This window comes from Nerophis ophidion, linkage group LG10 (assembly GCF_033978795.1).
Source record: "Nerophis ophidion isolate RoL-2023_Sa linkage group LG10, RoL_Noph_v1.0, whole genome shotgun sequence".
NCBI lineage: Eukaryota > Metazoa > Chordata > Actinopteri > Syngnathiformes > Syngnathidae > Nerophis > Nerophis ophidion.
This window is the reverse complement of record NC_084620.1, coordinates 24,358,380-24,383,379: the sequence shown is the minus strand read 5'-3', so window position 1 is coordinate 24,383,379 and position 25,000 is coordinate 24,358,380. Positions and strand designations below refer to the sequence as shown.

General features: G+C 39.4%; 4 protein-coding genes across 11 annotated transcripts in view; 3 read left to right on the top strand and 1 right to left on the bottom strand.

Annotated features, from left to right (window-relative positions):
• Positions 1–113, top strand: part of mus81 (MUS81 structure-specific endonuclease subunit) — a 12,632-nt gene extending 12,519 nt beyond the window's left edge. For all 7 annotated transcript variants that reach the window (XM_061913074.1, XM_061913070.1, XM_061913073.1 and 4 more), the window contains exon 16: positions 1–113. This exon is cut by the window's left edge and continues 421 nt beyond it. The gene's annotated coding sequence lies outside the window, so the exon portion shown is untranslated.
• The window catches only part of tmem185 (transmembrane protein 185), a 2,429-nt gene extending 280 nt beyond the window's left edge, over positions 1–2,149 (bottom strand). Inside the window, exons 1-7 of the mRNA XM_061913078.1 lie at positions 1,981–2,149; positions 1,432–1,608; positions 1,161–1,374; positions 1,002–1,085; positions 735–911; positions 538–664; positions 1–460 (exon numbers count right to left, since the gene is read on the bottom strand). The exon at positions 1–460 is cut by the window's left edge and continues 280 nt beyond it. Of these exons, the coding sequence (XP_061769062.1) occupies positions 210–460; positions 538–664; positions 735–911; positions 1,002–1,085; positions 1,161–1,374; positions 1,432–1,608; positions 1,981–2,018 (1,068 nt within the window). The 5' untranslated portion in view covers positions 2,019–2,149 and the 3' untranslated portion in view covers positions 1–209. The remainder of the gene's footprint in view (positions 461–537; positions 665–734; positions 912–1,001; positions 1,086–1,160; positions 1,375–1,431; positions 1,609–1,980) is intronic.
• A 7,139-nt stretch (positions 2,150–9,288) lies between these two features.
• adissp (adipose secreted signaling protein) lies at positions 9,289–21,164 on the top strand. Of its 2 annotated transcripts, none has more exons than XM_061913062.1 (6): positions 9,289–9,442; positions 10,091–10,153; positions 11,861–11,991; positions 18,671–18,809; positions 18,965–19,036; positions 19,805–21,164. In XM_061913062.1, exons 2-6 carry the CDS (start codon positions 10,126–10,128, stop codon positions 19,903–19,905), a joined length of 471 nt encoding a protein of 156 aa, XP_061769046.1. In that variant the 5' UTR covers positions 9,289–9,442; positions 10,091–10,125; the 3' UTR covers positions 19,906–21,164. The 2 variants fall into 2 exon arrangements, with proteins under 2 accessions (XP_061769046.1, XP_061769045.1); XM_061913061.1 differs by having other exon boundaries at positions 9,290–9,442; positions 18,965–19,090.
• Positions 21,165–24,199: 3,035 nt separating this feature from the next.
• The window catches only part of vax2 (ventral anterior homeobox 2), a 21,071-nt gene continuing 20,270 nt past the window's right edge, over positions 24,200–25,000 (top strand). Inside the window, exon 1 of the mRNA XM_061913060.1 lies at positions 24,200–25,000. This exon is cut by the window's right edge and continues 43 nt beyond it. Within this exon, the coding sequence (XP_061769044.1) occupies positions 24,830–25,000 (171 nt within the window). The 5' untranslated portion in view covers positions 24,200–24,829.

Sequence of the window (25,000 nt, the reverse complement as noted above, 5' to 3'; positions counted from 1 at the left end):
GAACCACAACTTTATGAATCCTCCTGTGAGGATGTCAGTCTGCATCGCACAAGCGCCATTTGTAAGCGTTCAACTCCTCTGCTGTGTCAGCTTTATCTTCACTGTATTCCAAAGGACCTTCAAAAAAGACTCCACTTAGTCATGTGAAAATAAGAGCCGCTTGCTCTACTTTGTTCATGCAGAGTCCAAGCGAGAGCGCCGTGTCGCCTTTAGTCAGGCATGTCGATGCACAGTTTGGAAGGGGGGACAAAGTATTTGCCAGGACTCTGTGTGATCACCACACCTGTCTTCTTATGAAACATGGGAGCAATCTTGGGGGGCGGCTCAGGGACGGGGGGGTCCTCCGCAGCCTCAGCATCGTCGCTGCGTTGGTGGTCATAAGAGACGTTTCCATACTCTCGCAAGAAGGGGAGAAGCTCCAGAAGGAAGTGGCAAAAGTCTTTGCGGATGCCAAACCACCCTGCGAGGACGGACACCAGCGACATGATTAATATTACATGATCTATTAGGTTGCAAAGAAGAGTGTTTCATACTCACAGTGGTTTCCTCCCTTTTGGCCAAATGTGGTGACCATGAGCGTGAGCAGTGAGAGCCACAGTGGCACGAAGATACACACGTAGCTTAGACTGTTGTTGCCGTCGTCCAGCTTGTGCACCAGGAGGATCTAAGACAGATTGTTAACACCAATGTCAGACAAAAATTCAATGTCTACTTCAACACCTTTCAAAATTCACCTCAAAGGTGAGAAGCGGAACTACAATGGTCATCCAGCTGATGGCCATTGTGATGTGAGTCCGCCGCTGCTCAGCGATGATGTCGATGGAGCGTAGAAAAAGGACAGACCAGATGATGTAGTAGAGGACAACAAGACACAGGAAGGACATGAGGATCCACAGTGGCACACACACCACCTGTGACACACGCGCACACACACACACACACACACACACACGTCACTTGGTGATCCTTTTACAGTTGGGAATGTCATCACATGTGCTCACAAGCCATGGCCAGATGATGATCTTGTCCAGTTTCAGAGCGATGAAAATAAACTGAAGAATGTTCACTGAGCAAAACACTTCCAACTGAGGAGGAGCAAAGGGAGGACCTTGTTATTCCCTCATTTTAAGCATGTTCTACATCACGTCGTTGCCACTTACCTCAAGGGAGCGATCGTGTCGAAAACCCCAGACGCACGCTGCCACAGAGACGGGTGACACAAAGAAGAGCGGCATAAATACAAGCAGCCAGAAGTAGTTTCCACTTCCCCTAGTCACCCGGTCGCACACCAACACTTCAAACATGAGCAAGAGGACATGGAGCCCCACGGCAATCAGCATGGCCTTGAACTCCACGCACGTCTCACCTTCAGCCCTGGCAGAGAAGAACATATCATGTTGTGTCCTGCAGAGACAGTCAGCCTTCTCTTACCTGTATTGAGGGTTGTGTGCCCACACGCCGGTGCCCACTGAGGCCCCGATGATGACCAACACTTTCCAAAGCCATATTGGTGTGAACACTGCCCAGTAGCTCCAGTGGATAACGCCATCCAGCCTCAAGGACAACAAGACGGAGAAAAGTAGCAGGCACAAGTAGATCAGGAACTTGCTGCACGGGGAATACACTGAACATGTTAAAAACAAGACTAATAGCGTTATAGCATTATTATGATAAATAGTTGGATATGACAAAAAAAATTAACATGTCCATCAGTAGCAACTACAAAAGTGTTATTCGGTGTTGTCTTTTGACGGCTCTAGCCAATGTTAGCCACGTAGCATATGACATCGCTTTCGTATTTGCATTTTAGCTGGCTCTAAATACTATATGTTTTATAACTTTACGGGCAAACTCTCGCTGCGTTATGTTTGGTATTTGTCCAATTTTTGACACACACTGACGTATGATGTTTAGACAATCAGCAATTAGCAGCTAACTACTCGGTGCTACTCGCTGAGCCAAAGATTGGAAAGATATTACCTGGGATTAAAATCCTGAAAGAGTCCCCTTAAATTCATGGCGTACAAAATGTTTGTACCATTGCTTCATTTGTTGGCCATTATTCGATTTAGCATTTTTCTTGCTTGTTGTAGTTTGTTTTCCCCGAATGCTGTACAGGAAGTGACGTCACATCCAGACGACGACACAGGTGCTTCCGAGCATGAACGTTCTTGGATTGTAGACATTTTCTACTAACTGTTAGATTTGTCATTTCTGGCAAAGTACAGTCGCACGAATATCCTGGAGACTTACAGCAAAAATATTTACCGACTTGGTTTTTAAGTTGAACAATTCCCAGGGCTAAGTGCATGTGCCTCACCGTATGAAAGTCGTGGATTCGGTCTTTCTGTGTGGCGTTTGCATGTTCTCCCCTTGAATTCGTGGAAAACTAAAAATACAACTCATACGAATATTTAATTTTTCTGAATTTTCCTTTTTTCTTGGAAATTCCGATGTTTTTTAATTTTTTTAGTTCATGCGAGTCCACCGCATTTTTGAAAATGTTATCAAGAAAACGCACAGTACCAATGTACGAAACCAGTGAAGTTGGCATGTTGTATGAATCGTAAATAAAAACAGAATACAATGATTTTCAACACATTTTCAACCTACATTCAATTGGATAGAACTGCAAAGACAAGATACTTAACGTTCAAACTGGTAAACTTAATTTTTTGCAAATATTAGCTCTTTTGGAATTTGATGCCTGCAACATGTTTAAAAAGCAGGCACAAATGGCAAAAAAACAGAAAGTTGAGGAATGCTCATCAAACACTTATTTGGAACATCCCACAGGTGAGCAGGCTCTTTTGGAACAAGTGGGTGCCCCAATGTGTATAAAAGCAGTTTCCATAAAATGCTCAGTCATTTACAAACAAGGATGGGGGGAGGATCACCAATTTGTGAACAAATGTGTGAGCAAGTTGTCGGAACAGTTTAGGAACAACAATGTCAATGAGCTATTTCAAGGAATTTAGGGAATTCACCATGCATCTACGGTCTGTAATATCATCAAAAGGTTCAGATAATATGAATAAATCATGGCAAGGCCGAAAACCAACATTGAATGCCTGTGACCTTTGATCCCTCAGGCGGTACTACATCAAAAACCAACATCAGTGTGTAAATGATATCATCACATGGGCTCAGGAACACTTCAGAAAACCACTGTCAGTAACTACAGTTTGTCGCTACATCTGTAAGGGCAAGTTAAAACTGTACTGTGCAAAGCGAAAGCCATTTATCAACAACACCCAGAAACGCTGACTGCTTCGCTGGGCCCGAGCTCATCTAAGATGGACTGATGCAAAGTGGAAAAGTATTCTGTGGTTTGACGAGTCCACATTTCAAATTGTTTTTGGAAACTGTGGACGTTGTGTCCTCTGGACAAAAGAGGAAAAAAAAACATCCGGACTGTTACAGGCGTAAAGTTCAAAAGCTAGCATCTGTGTTGGTATGGGGGTGTATTACTGCCCAAAGCATTGGTAATTTACACATCTGTGAAGGCACCATCAATGCTGAAACGTACATACAGGTTGTGGAGCAACATATGTTAAATAAATAAAATAAATGGGTTGTACTTGTATAGCGCTTTTCTACCTTCAAGGTACTCAAAGCGCTTTGACACTACTTCCACATTTACCCATTCACACACACATTCACACACTGATGGAGGGAGCTGCCATGCAAGGCGCCAACCAGCACCCATCAGGAGCAAGGGTGAAGTGTCTTGCTCAGGACACTGTTGCCATCCAAGCAGTATCTTTTTCTGCCTATTTCAGCAAGACAATGCCAAGCCACTTTCTGCACGTGTTACAACAGCGTGGCTTCGTAGTAAAGGAGTGCGGGTACTGGACTGGCCTGCCTGTAGTCCAGACATGTCTTCTTATTGAAAATGTGTGGCAAATTATGAAGCATATAATACAACAACGTAGACCCCGGACTGTTGAACAACTTAAGCTGTACATCAATCAAGAATGAGAAATAATTCCACCCGAAAAGTTTCAAATATTGGTGTCCTCAGTTCCCAAACGTTTACTGGGTGTTGTTAAAAGGTTAGTACATGTAACACAGCGGTAAAAATGCCCCTGTGACAACTATTTTGCAATGTGTTGTTGCCATTAAATTCTACGTTCATGATTATTTGCTAAAAAAAAATAGTTTCTCAGTTTAAACATTAAATCTCTCGTCTTTGCTGTGTATTCAATTGACTATAAGTAGAAAAGGATTTGCAAATCATTGTATTCTGTTTTTATTTACCATTAAAACAATGTGCCAACTTCACTGGTTTTGGATTTTGTAACACAGTCGTGTGTTGGAAAATAATTAAGCGTCATTTTGGTGGTCACGTGGAAATGATGTTAGTTGATTGTTTTGCTAGATTGTGCTTTTTTGCCAGCCACTAATGTATTTTCCCATATAATGTTGTCGGGTTTTTATTCGCATCACATTCGTGACGACGGCCAAAGACACTGATTAAGCAAAGAAGAGTGAAAAACTGGGATAAAAGTGTTTGGTTTATAAATAAATATAATACAAATTAAATGAATGCATTTAACCCTTCTGTTTGTGCCGTAAACAGGACTCGAGCCTTAGTCTCTGAATTTCAAATCAATTTAATTGAGAAACGTATGGTAACCGAAGTTTTCACAAGAGGTGCATTTTCAAAGGCCAGACAATTTTATTGACATCGTGCAGATCTGCTTACTAGATAATGAGACAATTAAGGAATCCACTTGTTAAGCTTCTTGATATACAATAACACATTTAATAAAATATTTATTTGAAAAAATCCATAAAACTATACATGCACTAAATACAGCAAATAATTAAAAAAAATACATACCAGTTTAAACATGGGCACACCAAATAAAGCAAGTACATAAAACAATACCAGGTATTGGAATGCAAAGTGCCTGTTTTGTGGACCGATGGACCTGTTAACATACTTGGTGTTGTTGTACCAGAGAATCTGGAAGATCTATGCTCAGTAAATTATGATAATCGACTAAGAAAGCTGGACAAAATTATGCAACTATGGAAAGGGAAATCCTTAACCTTATATGGTAAAATATCTATTGCCAACTCATTAATTATTCCTCAATTTTTTTTTTGCTTTTGTCATTACCAGCTCCATCACAAAACTTCTTTAAGGTTTATGAACGGAGGGTCTTTGATTTTGTCTGGGACGGCAAACCAGAAAAGATTAAAAGAAAGGTTTTGTACAATGAGTATGAATATGGGGGCCTAAAACTTCTCAACCTCGAAGCCTTGGACATATCCTCGCTCATCCATGCGGACTGGACACAGGCCGAAAATGGAGTCTGCTGTCTTGGTTGCTTTGTTGGGTCTGCTCTTGTCTCTGGCCATGCTCCCCCCCATCCCAGCGGACGATGGCGTGGAACACCCCAGAGGCCACCACAGTGGATATGTTTCTTTTACTTTTTATTCATAGCTTGTATGTAGAAGTGTCTGGTTGTATCTGCTGCTTTAATGTCTTTAATATCCTATGTGTTCTTTGATGTTTGATGTTTCCCTCTTACACACATGGAAGAGGGATGTGTACCATGGCTATGAGTTGTTGTTTTTTCCCTTGGCCTCAGTCTGCACCTCCTCTCCAGGGCCCAGGCTAAGACCGATTTTTTAATTTTATTTTAATCCCCCCCCCCCTTGTTTACCTTTATCTCATCTTTTTTGTAAGGGGCGCTGGAAGCCGGCAGACCCGTCAGCGATCCTGTTCTGTCTCCCTGTAATGTTTGTCTAAACTTGAATGGGATTGTGCTCAAAATTTTAATTTTCCTGAAGGAACTCTCCTGACGGAATAAATAAAGTACTATCTAATCTAATCTAATCTAATCTAAGATATGTCTCTCTTTAAAAGCATCAATTGTTCCAAAGATGTACTTAAATACTGTGTGGTACACAAGTGTCCTGTTGGACAGAAAACATGTAATGTATCAAATAAATTTTTATCCTTTTTTACAAGTGATCCCCTCCCATTTTTCTTATGTAGAGAGTCTGCTGGGAAACATGGAGGGGTTCATAAAGGAAACAATCCACTCATGGTGGTGTTTTCAATTTAATGTGCCAAAAAAAAGAGGTGATATTTTGCAGCAGATAATATGGATGAACTCTAATATTTTAATAGATGGAAAGCCTTTCTTTTGGAAAAATATGTTTGAAAGAGGAATCATTTTTGTCAATGATATTATCAATGAGAATGGTAAAATTATGAAGTATGATGAATTTAGAATTATGTATGGTGATGCTTGTTCAAGCTTTTCTTTTAATCAACTAACTGGAGTAATTAGGAAAAGATAGAAACAAATAATTAATTATGGAACTACTAAATTACTAGTTTGTAAACCTCTAATAAGAAATTCTAGTTGGCAAAAAGGAACTAAAATTAATTTAAAAAAATATAATTTTTATTTAATAAAGAAATCTTTGAAGGCTGTCCCATATAACACATATGGAAAATGGGAGGACTTTTTTGACTGCCCGTTGCCGTGGGATGCCATATTCAAACTAATCTACAAAACTACTATCGATGTGTAAAACCGTTATTTTCAAATTAAAATTATTTATAACTTCTTACCCACGGGGAAAATGTTAAAACTATGGAATATGACTGAGTCAGATGATTGCCGCTTTTGCTGTCATGAATCTGAATCCACCCTGCATTTGTTTTGGTATTGTCATATTGTGTCTTCTTTTTGGGTGGAAGTTGAAAAAACGTGTTCAAGGATTGGTTTGTTTATGAAGCTTGATGTAGTTTCTGTTATCTTAGGAGAGTTTATTGACAAGCATGACTTAGTCAATTTAATTATAGTACTTGGTAAAAGGTTTATTTTTAAGGCCAAAAATAGATATTCACTTAGTATTACTTTCTTTAAAACATTTATTCAGTATTTTTTAACTTTAGAAAGATACATGATTGACAACGATAATGATGCCAAAAAACATGAAAAAAGATGGGAAATCCTTAAAGGCTTATTATGAAAATGTAATAATGTTTATAGATATGCAACAACAGCAACATGTATGCTATCTGTTGTGTTCCCTATTTTTGTGTGTACAAAATGAAGGTGTGTGTTGAATCTGACTTGGACATAGTATGGACTATACACAAATACTTTTTATGAAAATGTAATTTTGTTTATAACTTACATGCAATCTGTTGTTTCCCTAATTTTTGTTCTACATGGATGAGGGTGTGTGTTGCTGAGCCCCACTTTGACATTGTCTGGACTGGACCTGGTTTTAAAAACCTTTTAGACAAGTCTAATTCCATTAACAACCTGGTCTGAAGAAGATAAGGTTATTATTATTATTTTTTTTTCAATAAAATAAAATGAGACTAAAAAAAAAAGGAAAACAATGACATTTTTTTTTATAAAAAAGAAAGTAAAATCATATAAAAATATTACATAAAAAATAGTAATTAATGATAGTGTTAGTGGACCGGCGACACACACAATCATGTGTGTTTCAGGGACTGTGTCCCTTGCAGACTGTGTTATATATGTTGTGGGAACCAGCGTTTTGGTAGCAGAAAGAAACAACCCTTTTTTGTGTGAGTGGGTGTGGATGGGTGTGAATGGGGGAGGGAGGGGTTTTCTTTTGGGGGGTTGATTCACTGATGGAAAGTGTATCTTGTGTGTTTTTGTGTTGACTTAATAAAAAAATGTAAAAAAAAAAAACAATACCAGGTAAAATAAATAATTATTCTACATAGGGATATTATCCCTTCCCCATCTCTGTAATGATTTTATTTTGCTCAATCAAACAATTGTATGTAATAAGAGTGTATTATTGTATTATTTATTTGACATTCTTGTCGTAGCTTGTATTCTGTATATTTTTAGATTGTTTACGAATAAGTTTCAATCAATTTTCTTTATTTAACCAGGTAAAGACTCATTAAGATTAAAATCCCTTTTTAAAGAGCGACCTGACAAAGAAGAAAGTTTGTTTATAGAAATACATGTTTTATTCCAGGCAGCTAAAACCTTAGCCTAACCCCCTCACCCCACCACATCCCACCTCCCCGTGTTGTGAATAGGGGCGGCATGGCGTAGTGGGTAGAGCGGCTGTGCCAGAAACCTGAGGGTTGCAAGTTTGCTTCCCATCTATTGACATCCAAATCGCTGCCGTTGTGTTTTTGGGCAGGACACTTCACCCATGCCCCCAGTGCCGCTCACACTGGTGTATGAATGACGAATGAATGATTCAATCAATGTTTATTTATATAGCCCTAAATCACAAATGTCTCAAAGGACTGTACAAACCATTACGACTACGACATCCTCGGAAGAACCCACAAAAGGGCAAGGAAAACTCACACCCAGTGGGCAGGGAGAATTGGTGGTGGTCGTAGGGGCCGTAGGCGCAAACTGGAAGCCACGATTCCGTCAGTCTACCCCAGGGCAGCTGTGGCTACTGATGTAGCTTACCACCACAAGGTATGAATGAATGATGGGTTCCCACTTCTCTGTGAGTGCTTTGAGTATCTAGTAATAGAAAAGCACGACATAAATCTAATCCATTATTAATCAAATGTATCCATCCATTTTCTACCGCTTTCTGAGCTCACTATGGTCACCGTTCGCTGTACATATCCTACCAAGTGAGACCTACACTGTTACAATGTCCATTTCTCAGATGATATCATTGTTGATGACTGAAGTATATGCTGATAGCAACCCAACCTAACGCCCTCCCCCCACCCAATGGCCTGATCCACATCCTAACCCTGGCCGGATTGTAAATAATTCAATGTGTTTACCATGAATTGATTAACGTGGACCCCGACGTAAAGGAGTTTAAAAACTTATTCGGGTACGTGTTACCATTTAGTGGTCAATTGTACGGAATATGTACTGAACTGTGCAATCTACTAATACAAGTATCAATCAATATATTGTGTGATGACTGCATACAGTCATCACACAAGATATTATTATGCTGATAGTATATATTTGTACCATGAATTGATTAACGTCGTGGACCCCGACTTAAACAAGTTGAAAAACCTATTGGGGTGTTACCATTTAGTGGTCAATTGTACGGAATATGTACTGTACTGTGCAATCTACTAATAAAAGTATCAATCAATTAATTAATTTTTAAAAGGGAATACAAAACCAATACAAATCTTTGTCATGTTTTATTCTGAATCATATAATCAATAGATTGAATATAAAATAATCATTAACCCACTGCATGGATTTATTTACGTCGTTATTGGATCTATCCACACAGCGCCTTGCTCACCTCCCAGTTTAAAGAGCAGTAGCAAGAGCTGTCACGTGATCCAATGCGGAAGTGACGTTTGGGGGCGCTTCCCCAAAAGACTGCTTTTGGTCTTTACGACTTTCTGCTCCTCTCACTCCTTTTACTTGGTTTGTTGGTACCAGCAGGCCAGGAAAACCAAGTACCGGTAAGACTAGTTTGATTTCTATTTGTTTTATTCTTGTCGATGTTTGCATTTTCCACACGTGTTAGCTTCCTCTTAAATTAAGTGTGTTACAAATGTAACATTGCTGCCTTCATTGGTGCAATAATATTATCTCTGTTTTATTCGTTTAATGCTTGCAATAATTTAAGTGGAATGTAGGATTTTGAAATCGGTGTTGGGACACTCAAAAGCTATCTGACAGTCAATCGATTGCTAACTACTGCTGAGTGCTGCTGTTTCTTATATGTTTTTATGAGTGAAGGCTCCAGCTGCATGGCAGCAGCTTTCACTTAATCCTCTTAGACTGCAAAGCTTATCAAATTGTGGTCTTGTGGCTCCAATGCAGCACATCTGTGCTAACCTGAGACCTCCTTGGCACCCAGCATCGAGTGTTGGAGTTGGGGGTTAAATCACCAAAATGATTCCCGGGCGCGGCCACCACTGCTGCTCACTGCTCACCTCACCTCCCAGGGGGAGGTGAAGGGAGGGGATGATCTCACCACACCTAGTGTGTGTGTGACAATCTTTAAGAAGAGGAAGAAACATTCAGCTCCTGAGTGTCATTTCATTAATTTTTCAGAGTTTAATTTCTCTTTGCATGTTTGCTCTGTGTTCCTGGGATGTTTCCAGACAGCTTCAAAGTCCAAGGGGATGGCGAGGCTGTGATGCAGACTATGGCTGCAGCTAAGAAGAGTAAGTGACGTCATCACATCACCTGCATGTCTACCTTATTGACTGAATGAGACAAAGGCCATGATTGTATCACTTCTCCCCAGCACGTCCTCTGTCAGACAGATTAGCATCTGATAAAGCTAGGGATTAATGTGAAATAATCCAGTTCACTAGGACAGTGGTTCTCAGTGGTGATAAAGAAGTAAAATACAGCACTATGTCATCAGTTTCTGATTTATTAAATTGTATAACAGTGTAAAATATTGCTCATTTGTAGTGGAACTATTTGGAATAAAAGATATAAAAATAACTAAAAATGTGTTGAAAAATAAACAAGTGATTCAATTATAAATAAAGATTTCTACACATAGAAGTAATCATCAATTTAAAGTGCCCTCTTTGGGGATTGTAATTGAGATCCATCTGGATTCATGAACTTAATTCTAAAAAAAATTTCACAAAAAAGAAATCTTAAACATCAATTATTATGGAACATGTCCACAAAAAATCTAGCTCTCGACGCTGAATATTGCATTGTTGCATTTCTTTTCACAGTTTATGAACTTACATTCATATTTTGTTGAAGTATTACTCAATAAATATATTTATAAAGGATTTCTGAATTGTTAAATATTGAATTGAATATTTTAAAAAAAAAATCTCACGTACCCCTTGGCATACCTTCAAGTACCCCCATTTGAGAACCACTGCACTAGGATGTGTGTGCGCTCTCTCAGTAGGGGCGTCTGAAGGTACAGCAGATCGACTGCGAATCAAAGAATGTCGAGAGAAGGAAGACAAAGCAAACAATCTTTGATAATGTCATCCTCCTAAATTAGGGATGAATAAATTGTTCTGCGGGCCGCATTTCCAGAAAATGTAGGACCGAGGCTCGCATTTCTCCCTTTAACATTAGTTTTATTTTCTATATTCCATAAGCCCAGCATCCTTTACATTAAACATTTGATTTTGGTCTGTTTATTTTGTCAGAGTTACAGGACGCGCTGCTGTTTAAGGACCTTCTGTAAAAATGCTAGTCAAAACTCATCACTATGACAGCACTCTAGTGTTTTTAAGAGTCTGCTGCAAAGAAATGTGATTCTTTCACAAGTTCCTTGAACTGAACTTGTGAGCCACCAGTTGAATAGCCCAAATGATAAAACTTTGAGTAACACTACTAGTATTACTAAAGAAATTGAGCAAAAAAAAAGTAATGGATTTAAAGAAGTGCCTTGAGGAACTCCTCAGTTATGTAAATCACAAGTGTGAACCTCAGTGTTCTTTGTTTGCTAGCGAGGTTAAAATGTCACTGCAACGATCTGCCATTGTGTTTACAGTTGTCCAGGTTTCTCTATGAAACAAGAGCACTCGACGGTATAGCTTGGTTGGTAGAGCGGCTGTGCCAGCAACTTGAGGGTTGCCGGTTCGATTTTGCTTCCGCCATCCTAGTCTCTGCCGTTGTGTCCTTGGGCAAGACACTCCACCCACCTGCTCCCAGTGCCACCCACACTGGTTTAAAAGTAACTTAGATATTGGGTTTCACAATGTAAAGCGCTTTGAGTTACTTTAGAAAAGCGCTATATAAATATAATTCACTTCACTTCACTAATGTTTTAGGAATTTGCTGCTAAAATGTTTCTCCTAAGGTTTTGTTCCTGGGCCGGAATTGGCCCCCTGGTTGCCAGTAGAATAACCCTTTCCTAAACCTTCCGCCATCCTCTTCCTCAGGTTGTGCCAAGGTGGCAGGTGGCGTTCGCTTCTCTGAGGCCGGCGCCCCTTCGCATGTCCACTTTGACGACAAGCTGCACGACTCTGTTGTCATGGTCACCGCAGAGGATGATGGCAACTTCCTGGTTAAGGTATGTAACCCCTTCCAGCGGCAGATGTCAGGTTAGTTGGGAGGAAGACAAGATTACAATTTTCACCATCACTAATCTCCTGTGTGTGGGGGAGGGGGGTTACATACAAATGGAGGGTGTGTCAATCTAATATATTTTATACATAAAAGATAAAAGTATTCCAACGATGGAAAATGTATATGGTTATATTATTAGTTTATTTTGAACATGCATATAGTTACAAGGTACTGCTCTCTCCTGGTGTCATTGCGTTTTTCCTTTGTTCTTGCACTGAACAAATATCCCAGTACCAAAGTCAAAATCATTGCGTGTTACATACTTCGCCAATAAAGATGATTCTGATATCATACATTACAAATTGGTAATCCCACCCTTTTTCCGTTTCATACCAATTTCTTAAACATTTTTTGTTCACTTCCTGTATTCAACCTGTAACACAAACAATAGATAAATGAGAAAATTAATAATAAGGTTCTCATAAACAAATTTTTAAGTAAGGTAAGATTGACATAGTGAGATGAACAGCATTATCTAATTTTACAATAAAGTTCAATATGTTTATCAGGATACTTCTTCTTTGTACCGGTACTTTTTAATCCCTTTTGAGTTTGAACAATTTCTTAAACTGGGTCATATTACTACTTTTTTTTGGTCTTTTTTGCTTAATCAATTCCATAATTTAATTCCACATACTGTTATGCTAAATATCTTAAGTGTTGTACGTGCATACAAAGGTTTTAATTGCATGTTTTCCTTTTTCTCCTCTTGTGTTGTTCTTTCTTGTGTAGCAGATGGTAGTTTGCTTTGTGTATGATTTTTATCTCTTTGCAAATGCACCAAATCATTACATTTCAATATTTTTGATTGCATTAATGAAGGGTTTGGATGTTCTCAATAGCCAATGTTAGGTATTATTATTCTAACGGACCTCTTTTGCAACATGTTTAATGAATGTACTTTTGTGGTTATTCTCCATATTTCTACAGTATATGCTAAACTGTCAAAGAAAAACATCCATACTATATTTGTGTTTATTATGTACAAACTCTGTTTCCATATGAGTCGGGAAATTGTGTTAGATGTAAATATAAACGGAATATAAGGATTTGGAAATCCTTTTCAACCCATATTCCGTTGAATGCACCACAAAGACAAGATATTTGATGTTCAAAATCATAAAACTTTATTCTTTTGTAAATAATAATTAACTTAGAATTTCATGGCTGCAACACATGCCAAAGTAGTTGGGAAAGGGCATGTTCACCACTGTGTTACATCACCTTTTCTTTTAACAGCACTCAATAAACGTTTGGGAACTGAGGAAACTAATTGTTGCAGCTTTGAAAGTGGAATTCTTTCCCATTCTTCTTTTATGTAGAGCTTTAGTCGTTCAACAGTCCGGGGTCTCCGCTGTCGTATTTTACGCTTCATAATGCGCCACACATTTTCGATGGGAGACAGGTCTGGACTGCAGGCGGGCCAGGAAAGTACCCGCACTCTTTTACTACGAAGCCACGCTGTTGTAACACGTAGCTTGGCATTGTCTTGCTGAAATAAGCAGGGGCGTCCATGATAACGTTGCTTGGATGACAACATATGTTGCTCCAAAACCTGAATGGACCATTCAGCATTAATGGTGCCTTCACAGACGTGTAAGTTACCCATGCCTTGGGCACTAATACACCCCAGTACCATCACAGATGCTGGCTTTTGAACTTCGCGCCAATAACAATCCAGATGGTTATTTTCCTCTTTGTTCCGGAGGACACCACGCCCAGAGTTTCCAAATGTAATTTGAAATCTGGACTCGTCAGACCACAGAACACCTTTCCAATTTGCATCAGTCCATCTTAGATAAGCTTGTTCCCAGCGAAGCCTGCGGCGTTCCTTGGTGTTGTTGATAAATGGGCTTTGCTTTGTATAGCAGAGTTTAAACTTGCACTTACAGCTGTAGCACCCAACTGTAGTTACTGACAGTGGTTTAATGAAGTGTTCCTGAGCCCATGTGGTGATATCCTTTACACACACAGATGTCTGTTTTTGATGCAGTACCGCCTGAGGGATCAACGGTCCGTAATATGATCGCTTACGTGCAGTGATTTCTCCAGATTCTCTAAACCTTTTGATGATTTTACGGACCGTAGATGGTAAAACCCTACATTCCTTGCAATAGCTCGTTGAAAAATGTTGTTCTAAAACTGTTCAACAATTTGCTTACAAATTGGTGACCCTCGCCCCATTCTTGTTTGTGAATTACTTAGCATTTCATGGAAGCTGTTTTTATACCCAATCATGGCACCCACCTGTTCCCAATTGGCCTGCACACCTGTGGGATGTTCCAAATAAGTGTTTGATGAGAATTTCTCAACTTTATCTGTATTTATTGCCACCTTTCCCTACTTCTTTGTCACGTGTTGCTGGCATCAAATTCTAAAGTTAATGATTATTTGCAAAAAAAACAATGTTTATCAGTTTGAACATCAAATATGTTGTCTTTGTAGCATATTCAACTGAATATGGGTTGAAAATTATTTGCAAATCGTTGTATTCCATTTATATTTACATCTAACACAATTTCCCAACTCATATGGAAACAGGGTTTGTAATAATATGGGGAAATAACTACAAAATTACTCTTTATTCACTAACTGTGTTACGAAACTGGTCACTTAGAACAATACAGTACTTAGTGCTGGACATAGAGAACATACAAAGCCTTTATCTAATTAAAAAAAATTATTTGGTGCCTTTAACTGCTTCAATTATACTCAAAACAAACTATACTAGAGGTGGGAATCTTTGGGCACCTCCCAATTCTATTCCGATTCAGGAGCTATGATTCAATTAAAAATTGATTATTTATGCATCTTTAATGTATGTATATTGATGCAGTTTTACATTTATTTTTGTTTCACTAAATAAGCGTTTATCACTTGCAACTTAAAAAGAACAATTAATTTGTAATAAGAAACAGTTCAATTAATTCCAACATGTATTAAATTAATGAAAATGTGTGCAAAACTGGACCATAAGTGCCCTATGATAAAGGAGCACGGGCAGCCAATGCAGTGATTTTAAAACTGGTGTAATGTGAGCCCGCCTTGAGGTCTTGGTCAGAACACGAGCAGCTGAATTTTGTAGTAGTTGTAAAGGTGCAATAACATTTTTAGGAAGACAACAAAGCAAGGCATTACAATAATCTGTACAATTTGTAATGAAAGCATGCATTAGCGTCTGTGTGTTGGCCTGAAAGAAAATTCGAATTCTGGTTATAATCATAAAATGAAAAAAAAATCAATTTTGTTATATTTCTGATATGTGGTATGAAAATCAGCTCAAGAGTCGAAAGTTAAACCCAGTTATTTTACTCTGAGTGGTATGATCAAGGACAGTGCTTGCCGTTTTGATATGTATTTCTCTCTAAAAGCCTCAGGGCCAACAACTAAAACTTAATTCTAATCCTGGTTAAGCTATAAAAGGTTATCTGCCATCCTGGATTTAATATCTAAAACGCAATTAAAAAGAGTATCAATTAATCTTGTGTCATCAGGAGACATGGAAATGTACAGTTCTGTGTCGTCAGCATAGCTGTGGAAATTAGTTCCATGTCTTCTGATGACAGAGCCAAATGGAGTAATGTAAATATTAAAAATAATACGACCTAAAATTGAGCCTTGAAGCACACCACATGTGATTTCATGGATCTTTTAGGAGCATGTATCCATATTTACCAATTATTTTCTGTCAGAGGGATGGGAAGTGAACCACTTGTGAACAGTACCAGAGAGGCCCACCCAGCATTTGAGTCTTTTTAAAGAATGAGGTGATCTACTGTATCAAAGGCAGCACTAAGATCCAGTAAAATTGAGAATGACAGACCCGCTGCACTAAATCTGAGATTTGTGATCTTTAAAAGGGCCATCTCTGTACTGTGGTGCACCCTAAAGCCAGACTGAAACTTCTCTAAAATATAACATTTATTTTTTTAAATCATATATTGTTTAAAACAAATGTTTATACAATTTTTGTAATTATTATTATTATTTTTTTAATTGTCAGCATCCAAATTGCTCTTCTTTATCAGGGGCCTCAGCTCTGCTGTTTTTAAAGGTAGCAGTAAAGACCCTTGTCTGAAGCGAGCAATTTAAGATGTTTAAAATCTCCTCCCTCAAAATACCATAAAATATTAATTTGAATTGAATCTAAGAGACATTTTGTGGGTTTCACAGTAGAGAAGCGGCAATAAAATGAATGGAGTGTGTCCTTTTGTCATCCATATTATCTTTGTCTTTAGCATACACACTCAATGTGCCCAAGTCATCCTTACTTGGACACCCCAGTTTACAATACTCTGCTTGTAGAAAAGATGTTTTGTGCATCTCTGAGTGTGAAAGTGGGGGGGTTGCCTTGGAAACACGGGGGTGGAGCCGCATGTTTGTGGGATGGTGGCTACGTGCATGAAATACCACTTTTCATGAACTGATGGCGGGGTCACGCCGACGCGACAATAAGCAGCGAACGTCGCCTGATTGAAAATGTTAGAAAACAAGTTTCCTTGTCTCAAACTGAATATTTCTTTGAGTACACTTTAATAAGTATAATGTGTACTTAGTTCCTGAGTGTCTGCATTCTGATGGTGTAGTGCTGTCCCAAATGCATAATTGTTGTTGTATATCCGGGAGAGAACCATGGACTCGGACTTGGAGGTGCTGATTCTCATTCCGGTCGCTTCACACTCTGCTGCGAACCGATCCAGTGAGAGCTGAAGATCCCGGCCGGATGAAGCCATCAAGACCACATCATCTGCAAAAAGCATAGACCTAATCCCGCGGCCACCAAACCGGAACCCCTCAACGCCTTGACTGCGCCTAGAAATTCTGCCCATAAAAGTTATGAACAGAATCGGTGACAAAGGACAGCCTTGTCGATCATGGAACTGCGGCCTAGGGTGTCCTGGTGCCAAGTGCACACATGGACACCCTTATGTTTGAACATGGTGTTTCTTATGGACAAACTGTGACGAGTACAAAAGTCCAATAACAAAACACCACACAACGTCCATTGTTTCTAAAAACAATTTGAAATGTGGACTCGTCAGACCACAGAACACTTTTCCACTTTGCATCAGTCCATCTTAGATGAGCTCGGGCCCAGCGAAGCCGGCGGCTTTTCTGGGTGTTGTTGATAAATGGCTTTTCGCTTTGCATAGTAGAGTTTTAATTTCCACTTGCAGATCTAGAGACAAACTGTAGTTACTGACAATGGTTTTCTGAAGTGTTCTTGAGCCCATGTGGTGATATCCCTTACACACTGTTGCTTTTTGATGCATTTCCATAAAGGAATCGAAGGTCATGGGCATCCACTGTCGGTTTCCTGAACCTTTTGATGATATTGCGGACCATAGATGGTGAAATCTCTAAATTCTTTGCAATAGCTCGTTGAGAAATGTTTTTAAACTGTTTGACAATTTGCTCACACATTTGTTCACAAAGTGGTGACCCTCGCCCCATCCTTGTTTATGAATGACTGAGCATTTCATGGAAGCTGCATGAAAGCATACCCAATCATGGCATCTGCCTGTTCCCAATGAGCATGTTCACCTGTGGGATGTTCAAAATAAGTGTTTGATGAACATTTCTAAACTTTCTCAGTCTTTTTTGCCACTTGTGCCAGCTTTTTTTGAAACATGTTGCAGACGTCAAATTTTAAATGAGCTAATATTTGCAAAAAATAAAGTTTTCCAGTTCGAATGTTAAGTATCTTGTCTTTGTAGTGTTTTCAATTGAAGATAGGTTGAAAAGGATTTGCAAATCATTGTATTCTGTTTTTATTCACAATTCACACAACGTGCAAACTTCACTGATTTTGTATTTTGTATAAAAAGACCCCAATATGGTGACATATATGCAATTTTATTGTCAGAATGTCAAACAATAACTTTTTTATGTATTACTTAAATGCTAGCCATTTATTTGTTCAAAACCTGGTAACAGTTTTATCTAAAATACCGCCAAGGTGTGTTTTGAAGCGACATGTCAAGTCAGAGTCTCCTCGCCCATCTTTGCACCGATGTATGCATTGACCAGATCACTGACTGTGTAACAACTCATGCCGCCTTTTGGGTAACCATCTGCGGTTAAGGTAAAAGAACATGTGCGATCAAAATAAATTGCTTGATTAAGCTTACTTAATTTTTTGTGAAAAATTGCATGAGCCAATGCAATACATTTGACAGCCCTCGTACATACATGTGTATATCCAATTTGTATTTTAAGCATGAGCCAATGCAATACATTTGACAGCCCTCGTACATACATGTGTATATCCAATTTGTATTTTAAGCAGCATTTTAAATTATCAGTGATCTATCAGTGATCATATCACCAAGTCACATTATCAAAATATTGTATCATGAAGTTATTGCCAATATGCACTAAAGCAGTGATTCTCACACTGTGGTATGCTTACCACTACTGGCATGTGGGCACCATCTCGTGGTTGGCCAAACAATCACTTGATTAAATATTCTAATAGTGTTACTGTTCAAACTGCGTGCAATAATACCCAAAATAGTGAATATATATTCTGCCTTGTTTTAATGACTATTTGGGCCTACTACGGTACTGTATTTTAATTTTGGTCTTTAGGATCAATAAAGTTCTGTCCAATCTCCTCTAAGGTGGGCTTTCTGAAGACACAGCACCGCTATGAAATCACCTTCACCCTGCCCGAGGTCCCAGCCCTTGGCAAGGACGTGTGTCCGGCGCCGCTAACAAGCCCCCACCTCCGGATCGTCGACATCTCGCCTGCTCTGGAGGGTACACTGTGTGTGTGTGTGTGTGTGTGTGTGTGTGTGTGTGTGTGTGTGTGTGTGTGTGTGTGTGTGTGTGTGGGTGGGTGGGTGGGTGGGTGGGTGTGTGTGTGCGCATCTGTGCGTGTGATCAAAACTGATGTGTATGTGTGTGCCTTTTAGGAGGCGTAAAGGTGACATGCGAGTACCTTGCGCAGCAGGAGGGGGTTCTGTGTGAAGAGGTGCAGCTTTTGAGTGAGGACAACCTAGATGTGTGTGTCAAGGTCAAAGTTCACGCCAGAGTCATGGGTGAGCGTATGGTCATTCACTTAAAGGGTGTCCACAGTGCAGCCCGAGGCCCAGTTGTCATTTGTAACTTCCATCCATCCATCCAACCATCCATTTTCTACAGCTTATTCCCTTTTGGGGTCGCGGGGGACGCTGGCGCCTATCTCAGCTACAATCGGGCAGAAGGCGGGGTACACCCTGGACAAGTCGCCACCTCATCGCAGGGCCAACACAGATAGACAGACAACATTCACACTCACATTCACACACTTGGGCCACTTTAGTGTTGCCACTCAAGCTATGCCCAGGTGCATGTCTTTGGAAGTGGGAGGAAGCCAGAGTACCCGGAGGGAACCCACGCATTAACGGGGAGAACATGCAAACTCCACACAGAAAGATCCCGAGCCTGGGATTGAACCCAAGACTGCAGGACCTTCGTATTGTGAGGCAGACACACTAACCCCTCTACCACCGTGAAGCCCATTCGTAACTTGTAACTTGTCTTTTTTATTAATTAAAAAATGCAACTAGACAAAGAAGGCTGCGGAAAAATGGTACAGAGAGCAAAAAGATGTTGACAATAACTAAACATTTTAAATGACCCCATATTTATGTGTGCCTGGCTGGACAAAGTTTGGACACTGTGACTCAATGTGCTGCTGCCCCCTGCTAGTGTTCAGTCACAGCTACAATACCTTCACAAGCACAACTTTTTGTGACCTTTTTTGTTTGCAGACCGCCATCATGGAACACCCATGCTGCTGGAGGGAGTCCGCTGTATCGGATTGGACCTCGAGTACGATTCTGAACAGAGTGACTGGCAGGGGTTTGACTGATGCACACTCACACACACACGCTCAATCCAGTCGTCGCCTTCATTTTTTGGTCAAAACTAAATTTAGCCACAAAGGGACATGATACATTTTTCCAAGTAAATTGCAGTGAATATTTAAAATTCTTGTTTGACCACAAGGGGGTACTGTAGGCTTTCATTGTGGTGAATGTAAAATGGTAGGCCCTCCCTCAGCTGACCCGAATGTTTTAATATAATGTTTTAGTTTAAAGCCATACAATACTAAAAGTTACAATAAAAAGGTTCAACGTTCGCCTTCAGAACACAAGTGCCTTTGTTCTTACTCTTCTCCTGACGTGGGGAGCAGCAACATGACCTCCTTTTTACTAAGATTTTCCACAGCTTTCACCCTCATTCACTGTTATTTATTTCTGTTTTACTTTGTGCTTTCACGCAGCTGCTGTTTTTTTCCTTTGTACCAGCGTGTTTAGAAAATTGTAAGTATACCAGGTGTGTCCAAACTTTTATAAACTGAGGGCCGCAGACCGAAAATTGAAAGAATGCTGTTTTGGTACTATTTACCTTCAAAACTAGTAAAACATAGTTTTTTTAAAGGGGAAAAACAGCCTGCCAGCTATGTGTTATATGTATTAGCATCAACATGTTATACATCCGTTCCCTCTTCTATTACACTTATGTTTTTTTTTGTTTTGTTTTCCTAAAATATTTTATTTAATGTGCTGCTGGCAATCAAAAAACTAGCTGCAGGCCCGCACTTTAGACACCTCTGAAGTATACCATTAATTATGCAGTTCCTTGTTGAGATTCTAGGTGGCAGTGTAAGCCGCTCCAAAGAATCCTTGGTGAAGGTTTGATGGCTGCTTACAGACAGTTGTTTTCTACAATTATCTCAATTAGTCTTAATTAGTTTTGTTTAGTCTTGATTGTTTAACTCAACATCATTATTATTGTTTTTATTTAACACACACATAATAACATGTTCCTTTTTTTCCACAGTGAAAAACATGACTTTTAAATCTTTTTAGGTTACACATTTGATTGAACTGCTTCTTAATTTTATAGGTAATGCAGACATTTAATGATCATGAGATATTATTTTCTAATTCCAATATTTGGATGAGTATTTTTACTTTTAACTTCCAACAAAAATGGTAAAGGATGGCTGTCGAACTTTGATTGTTCTTGTTTTTTATTAGTAATATACTTTTAAAATGTACATTACTGCTGTTTGAGTTGTGAAACTGAAAATAAAAAATATTGGTACTCGAAAGAGTCAAACTATTTTCTTCTACTTATTATAAAAAAATATGGTAAAACCTGTAAAGGAGTTTGCTGGACACGTGGGAAAAATCTGGATGCACACACACACACACACACACACACACACATACAAAACTCAACAATAAACATTTATCAAAAGACCTTCAATGTGCTTTCTATAAAATAAATATTTTGGTGGAGATTCTCTCGGCTGTGACGTTGACATGATTGAAAAAAAAAGTTGATGTTGAATAGGCACATTTGACCCAAAAATAAATGGCAAGATTTAGATACATGCATGCTGCACATAAACTTTATGTAGGGCTAAAGGAAAATAGATTTCTGCGTTTACAAAAATGCAATCATTTTACTTTGGATTTAGTCCTCAATTACGAATTTATAATGAACGCATGTTGAAGAAAACGGCAAAGGAAATGGTAAACTTTAGTTTTCCAGTTGATCACGTGTTGTTATTTTTTTGTTTTATTCACCTGCACTGCTTCATACAAATATAATCAAGTTAAAAGATTGTATTCCATATACAAGGAACGTTGTTTATTTATTTAGATATACTATCTTGTCAGTAAAGCGCCGCCTTGCTGGGCCTTCAATAAGAACCATTTAAAAATAAAACCATGTTTCCTCTCTCTCTGCCTGGCCCCCAAATGACCCCATGGATTATATTTTCAAAATCCGTTGATCTGATTGATCAGTTTCATGCAGCTTCACTGCCATCGCCAATCAATCACAATGGATGAATACAGGATCGAAGTATAGCGCTGTGAAAAGGTGTCACTGTTGAACAGTCGTATAGGAGTATATGAAATGGTACTAAAATACTTTCCAGGATGGGGCCCCGTGTTTCCCCGTCATGCATTGCTGCACGCCTCTCACCTGATGACTGTTTGTTTGCAGCTTTAAAGACAATAAACAATTTATGACACAAATCATCGCCAAATAACAGCAGGGCACCAGAACAAATCACATCTCCAGCGAAGTCGGATGGAAATGTGCTTTTTAAGCGTGTGTGTGTGTGCGCGCTTGCACAGCAATCAGTTGCCTCTTGTCTCTGCTGAGTGCAGCGTGTGATTGACAGCTCCTATTGATGGCGGCTGAGATTAGGCCAGCTGAAAGGCGTAACGAGCGGCGGCTGTGTGCAGTAATTACGACCTTGGAAGAGAAAAATAAGACAACCCACTCACAGCAAAGCTATAATGATAGTCCTGCAAAAAAACGTTTTTGACTTTTTACTGTGTTGGAAGCATTACGACGTCACAACACAATAATGTAATTTTATTCAAACAATACGTCAGTGCAACTTAAACCATAAAAATGCATGAAAAGCCCAGAAGAATCTAACCAGAGTTAAATCGTGTGTTTAAAATTGAACGAATTTGTTCTGATATATTTTCTTAAATTATTGCCAAAGTCGTGTGATTAATCAAACCAAAGTGGTTAATCTTTTTTATGTATTTTTTGACACTCGTGTATAGCCTCTAAAGCACTTTGAATAAATAAACATACATTATTTGAAAATCATTGAGTCAGTGAAACAGTGTTATATTAGGATTTTTGTTTTTGTGACATAAGACTAAAGCCCCAATGTGTTATTTTTTTTCTCGCTTGCTTTCTATGAATTTAATAAATAAATAAATTCCGGTTATTTGACACATTGCTTAAGCATTATAATTGGTAAATTGCATTTACGGTTATAAAACAATAACTTTAGTAATAAACTATCTGACCCTCCAGGGTAAGTCATATCCTGGAATAATCAATCAATCAATGATTATTTATATAGCCCTAAATCACTAGTGTCTCAAAGGGCTGCACAAACCACAACACAAACCACAACGACATCCTCGGTAGAGCCCACATAAGGGCAAGGAAAACTCCTAAGAACCTAATGAGTATAAGTCAAACACAAAGTGCACATTCTAAGACATTTAGAGCGTGATAAAAGTATACTGACAAAGTGTATTGATCCACATATTAACACTGAATAAACGTACATTTTTAAGTGACAAAATGTTACCATCTGTATGAAGTCACAACCATCTTTTTTTAATAAATGTTAATATATTCCAGTGTTTTTATCCATGATGTCCCTCTTAACATTTGGGAACGAAGAAAAATAATGCCATTGGGATTAATTCATTCTAAGTGTTGACTTGTGAAATATATGCTCCTTATATTTGTGTTTAATCTTGTTTCCTTCTCCTAATTAAATATATGGTCGCAATAGCAACAACTACATTAACTTGGCATCTCTTGATCTTACAGTATAGGTAATATTTACAGAAAAAATATATATATTCTATTTTTCTACAGTTTAAATACTGGAATGATGACAGCCGTATTACTTCCTGTTTAAACAAATAGACAAGGCTAATTTATTTACATAGCACAATTCAATTCAAAGTGCTTTACAGAAAATTACAAGAGGACAACATTTAAATCAGAATCAGAATCAGAAGTACTTTCTAATCCCCGAGGGACAATCAAGATGATTAAAAACTCATACATTAATAATAATTCCAATTAAAAGCATTACCTTTCAATCATCATACACTATTATAATTCAAATTTAAATCAAAGAGTGTAGATTTATAAAAAACAAACAAAACAAAAAAAACCTTCCAGTTGTATGCAAAATTAAATAAAATCGTGAGGCCGTTGAGGCCTGTCCCACATCTTTAGGAGTAGTATTACAGAATTTAGGAGCATAAAACACACACACAGAAACATGTGCGCACGTGTGTGCGCGCACACACACGCACACACCACTGTTAGTGCAGAACATTCCAAAAATTGTTCAAAAAGAATAATGCGCGATGAACGATCTATAACATTTTTTTTGTTTAGCGTATTTACATTAAACTATGCAAATTAAAACTATATTGGTTTTGCATATGTAAAAAGTGTGCTGTCGATGTATGGGGAAGCCCTGCATTCGACCTGTTTGGGTTTCCTGCAGGCCACTGGTGTCAGGAGATAGGACCCGCCTTTTCCGGTGCCAGTGGACCAATCAGGGTTGACCCGGAAGTGGCGTCAGCGGTGCCTTCCCCAGTAAAGTGGCCCTTCAAATGAAAACATGCAGTCTGCTCCAGCGGCGCTGAGGTGTTGAGTCGACCTTGTAGCACACAACCAAGTCAGACCTGACGTTCGGTTTCTCTCTGATCTACATACCGAACTGGTCCACTTCCTGTTCCTGCCCCCCTGCCCCCCTGCCCCCCAACCCCTCCTCCTCGAATGCAAGAATTTTAAGTGACATCAGGAGAACCCCAGAAAATGACTGACCTACTCTCCATTTAGTGTGTGAGTGTGTGTTTGTGGGTGTGTGTGTTTGTGGGTGTGTGTGTTTGTGTGGCACTTCTTCGCGCCAAGGATCCAGCCAGCCCCCCCCCCCCTCCCCCCAATCTAACCCCCCTTTCACCTTCCAGTCTGACTTCCCCGTCCACCTCCAGGCTCCTCCATTGAGCTGCTCTCCTCGGCACAGCTGCCCAGACCGGACTTCCGCGTCATGCCGACACACCTGAGGTCCAGTCCGGCTCTGAGGCAGGACGGTTTGCCTGGTCTGTGAGTGGACCCACTGGTTCCGTCCAGGAGGAGAGGAGGGCATGCCCCCGCTCACAAAGAGGACAAGAACAAGAAGAAGTATATAGGCTCACATCCTCCGCAGCTTCATGTTCGACCAGGCGGCGATGGGCGATCGGAACCATCGCTGTGGGCCCAAGCCGCTGTGTCCGGACAGGCTGGGCACCAAAGGCCGGTCCCCGGTCCACAGCTCCTCCGACACCCCGGGGACATCCTCGTCCACGCCGACGTCTTCCAGCGAGGACGGCCACGACAAACTT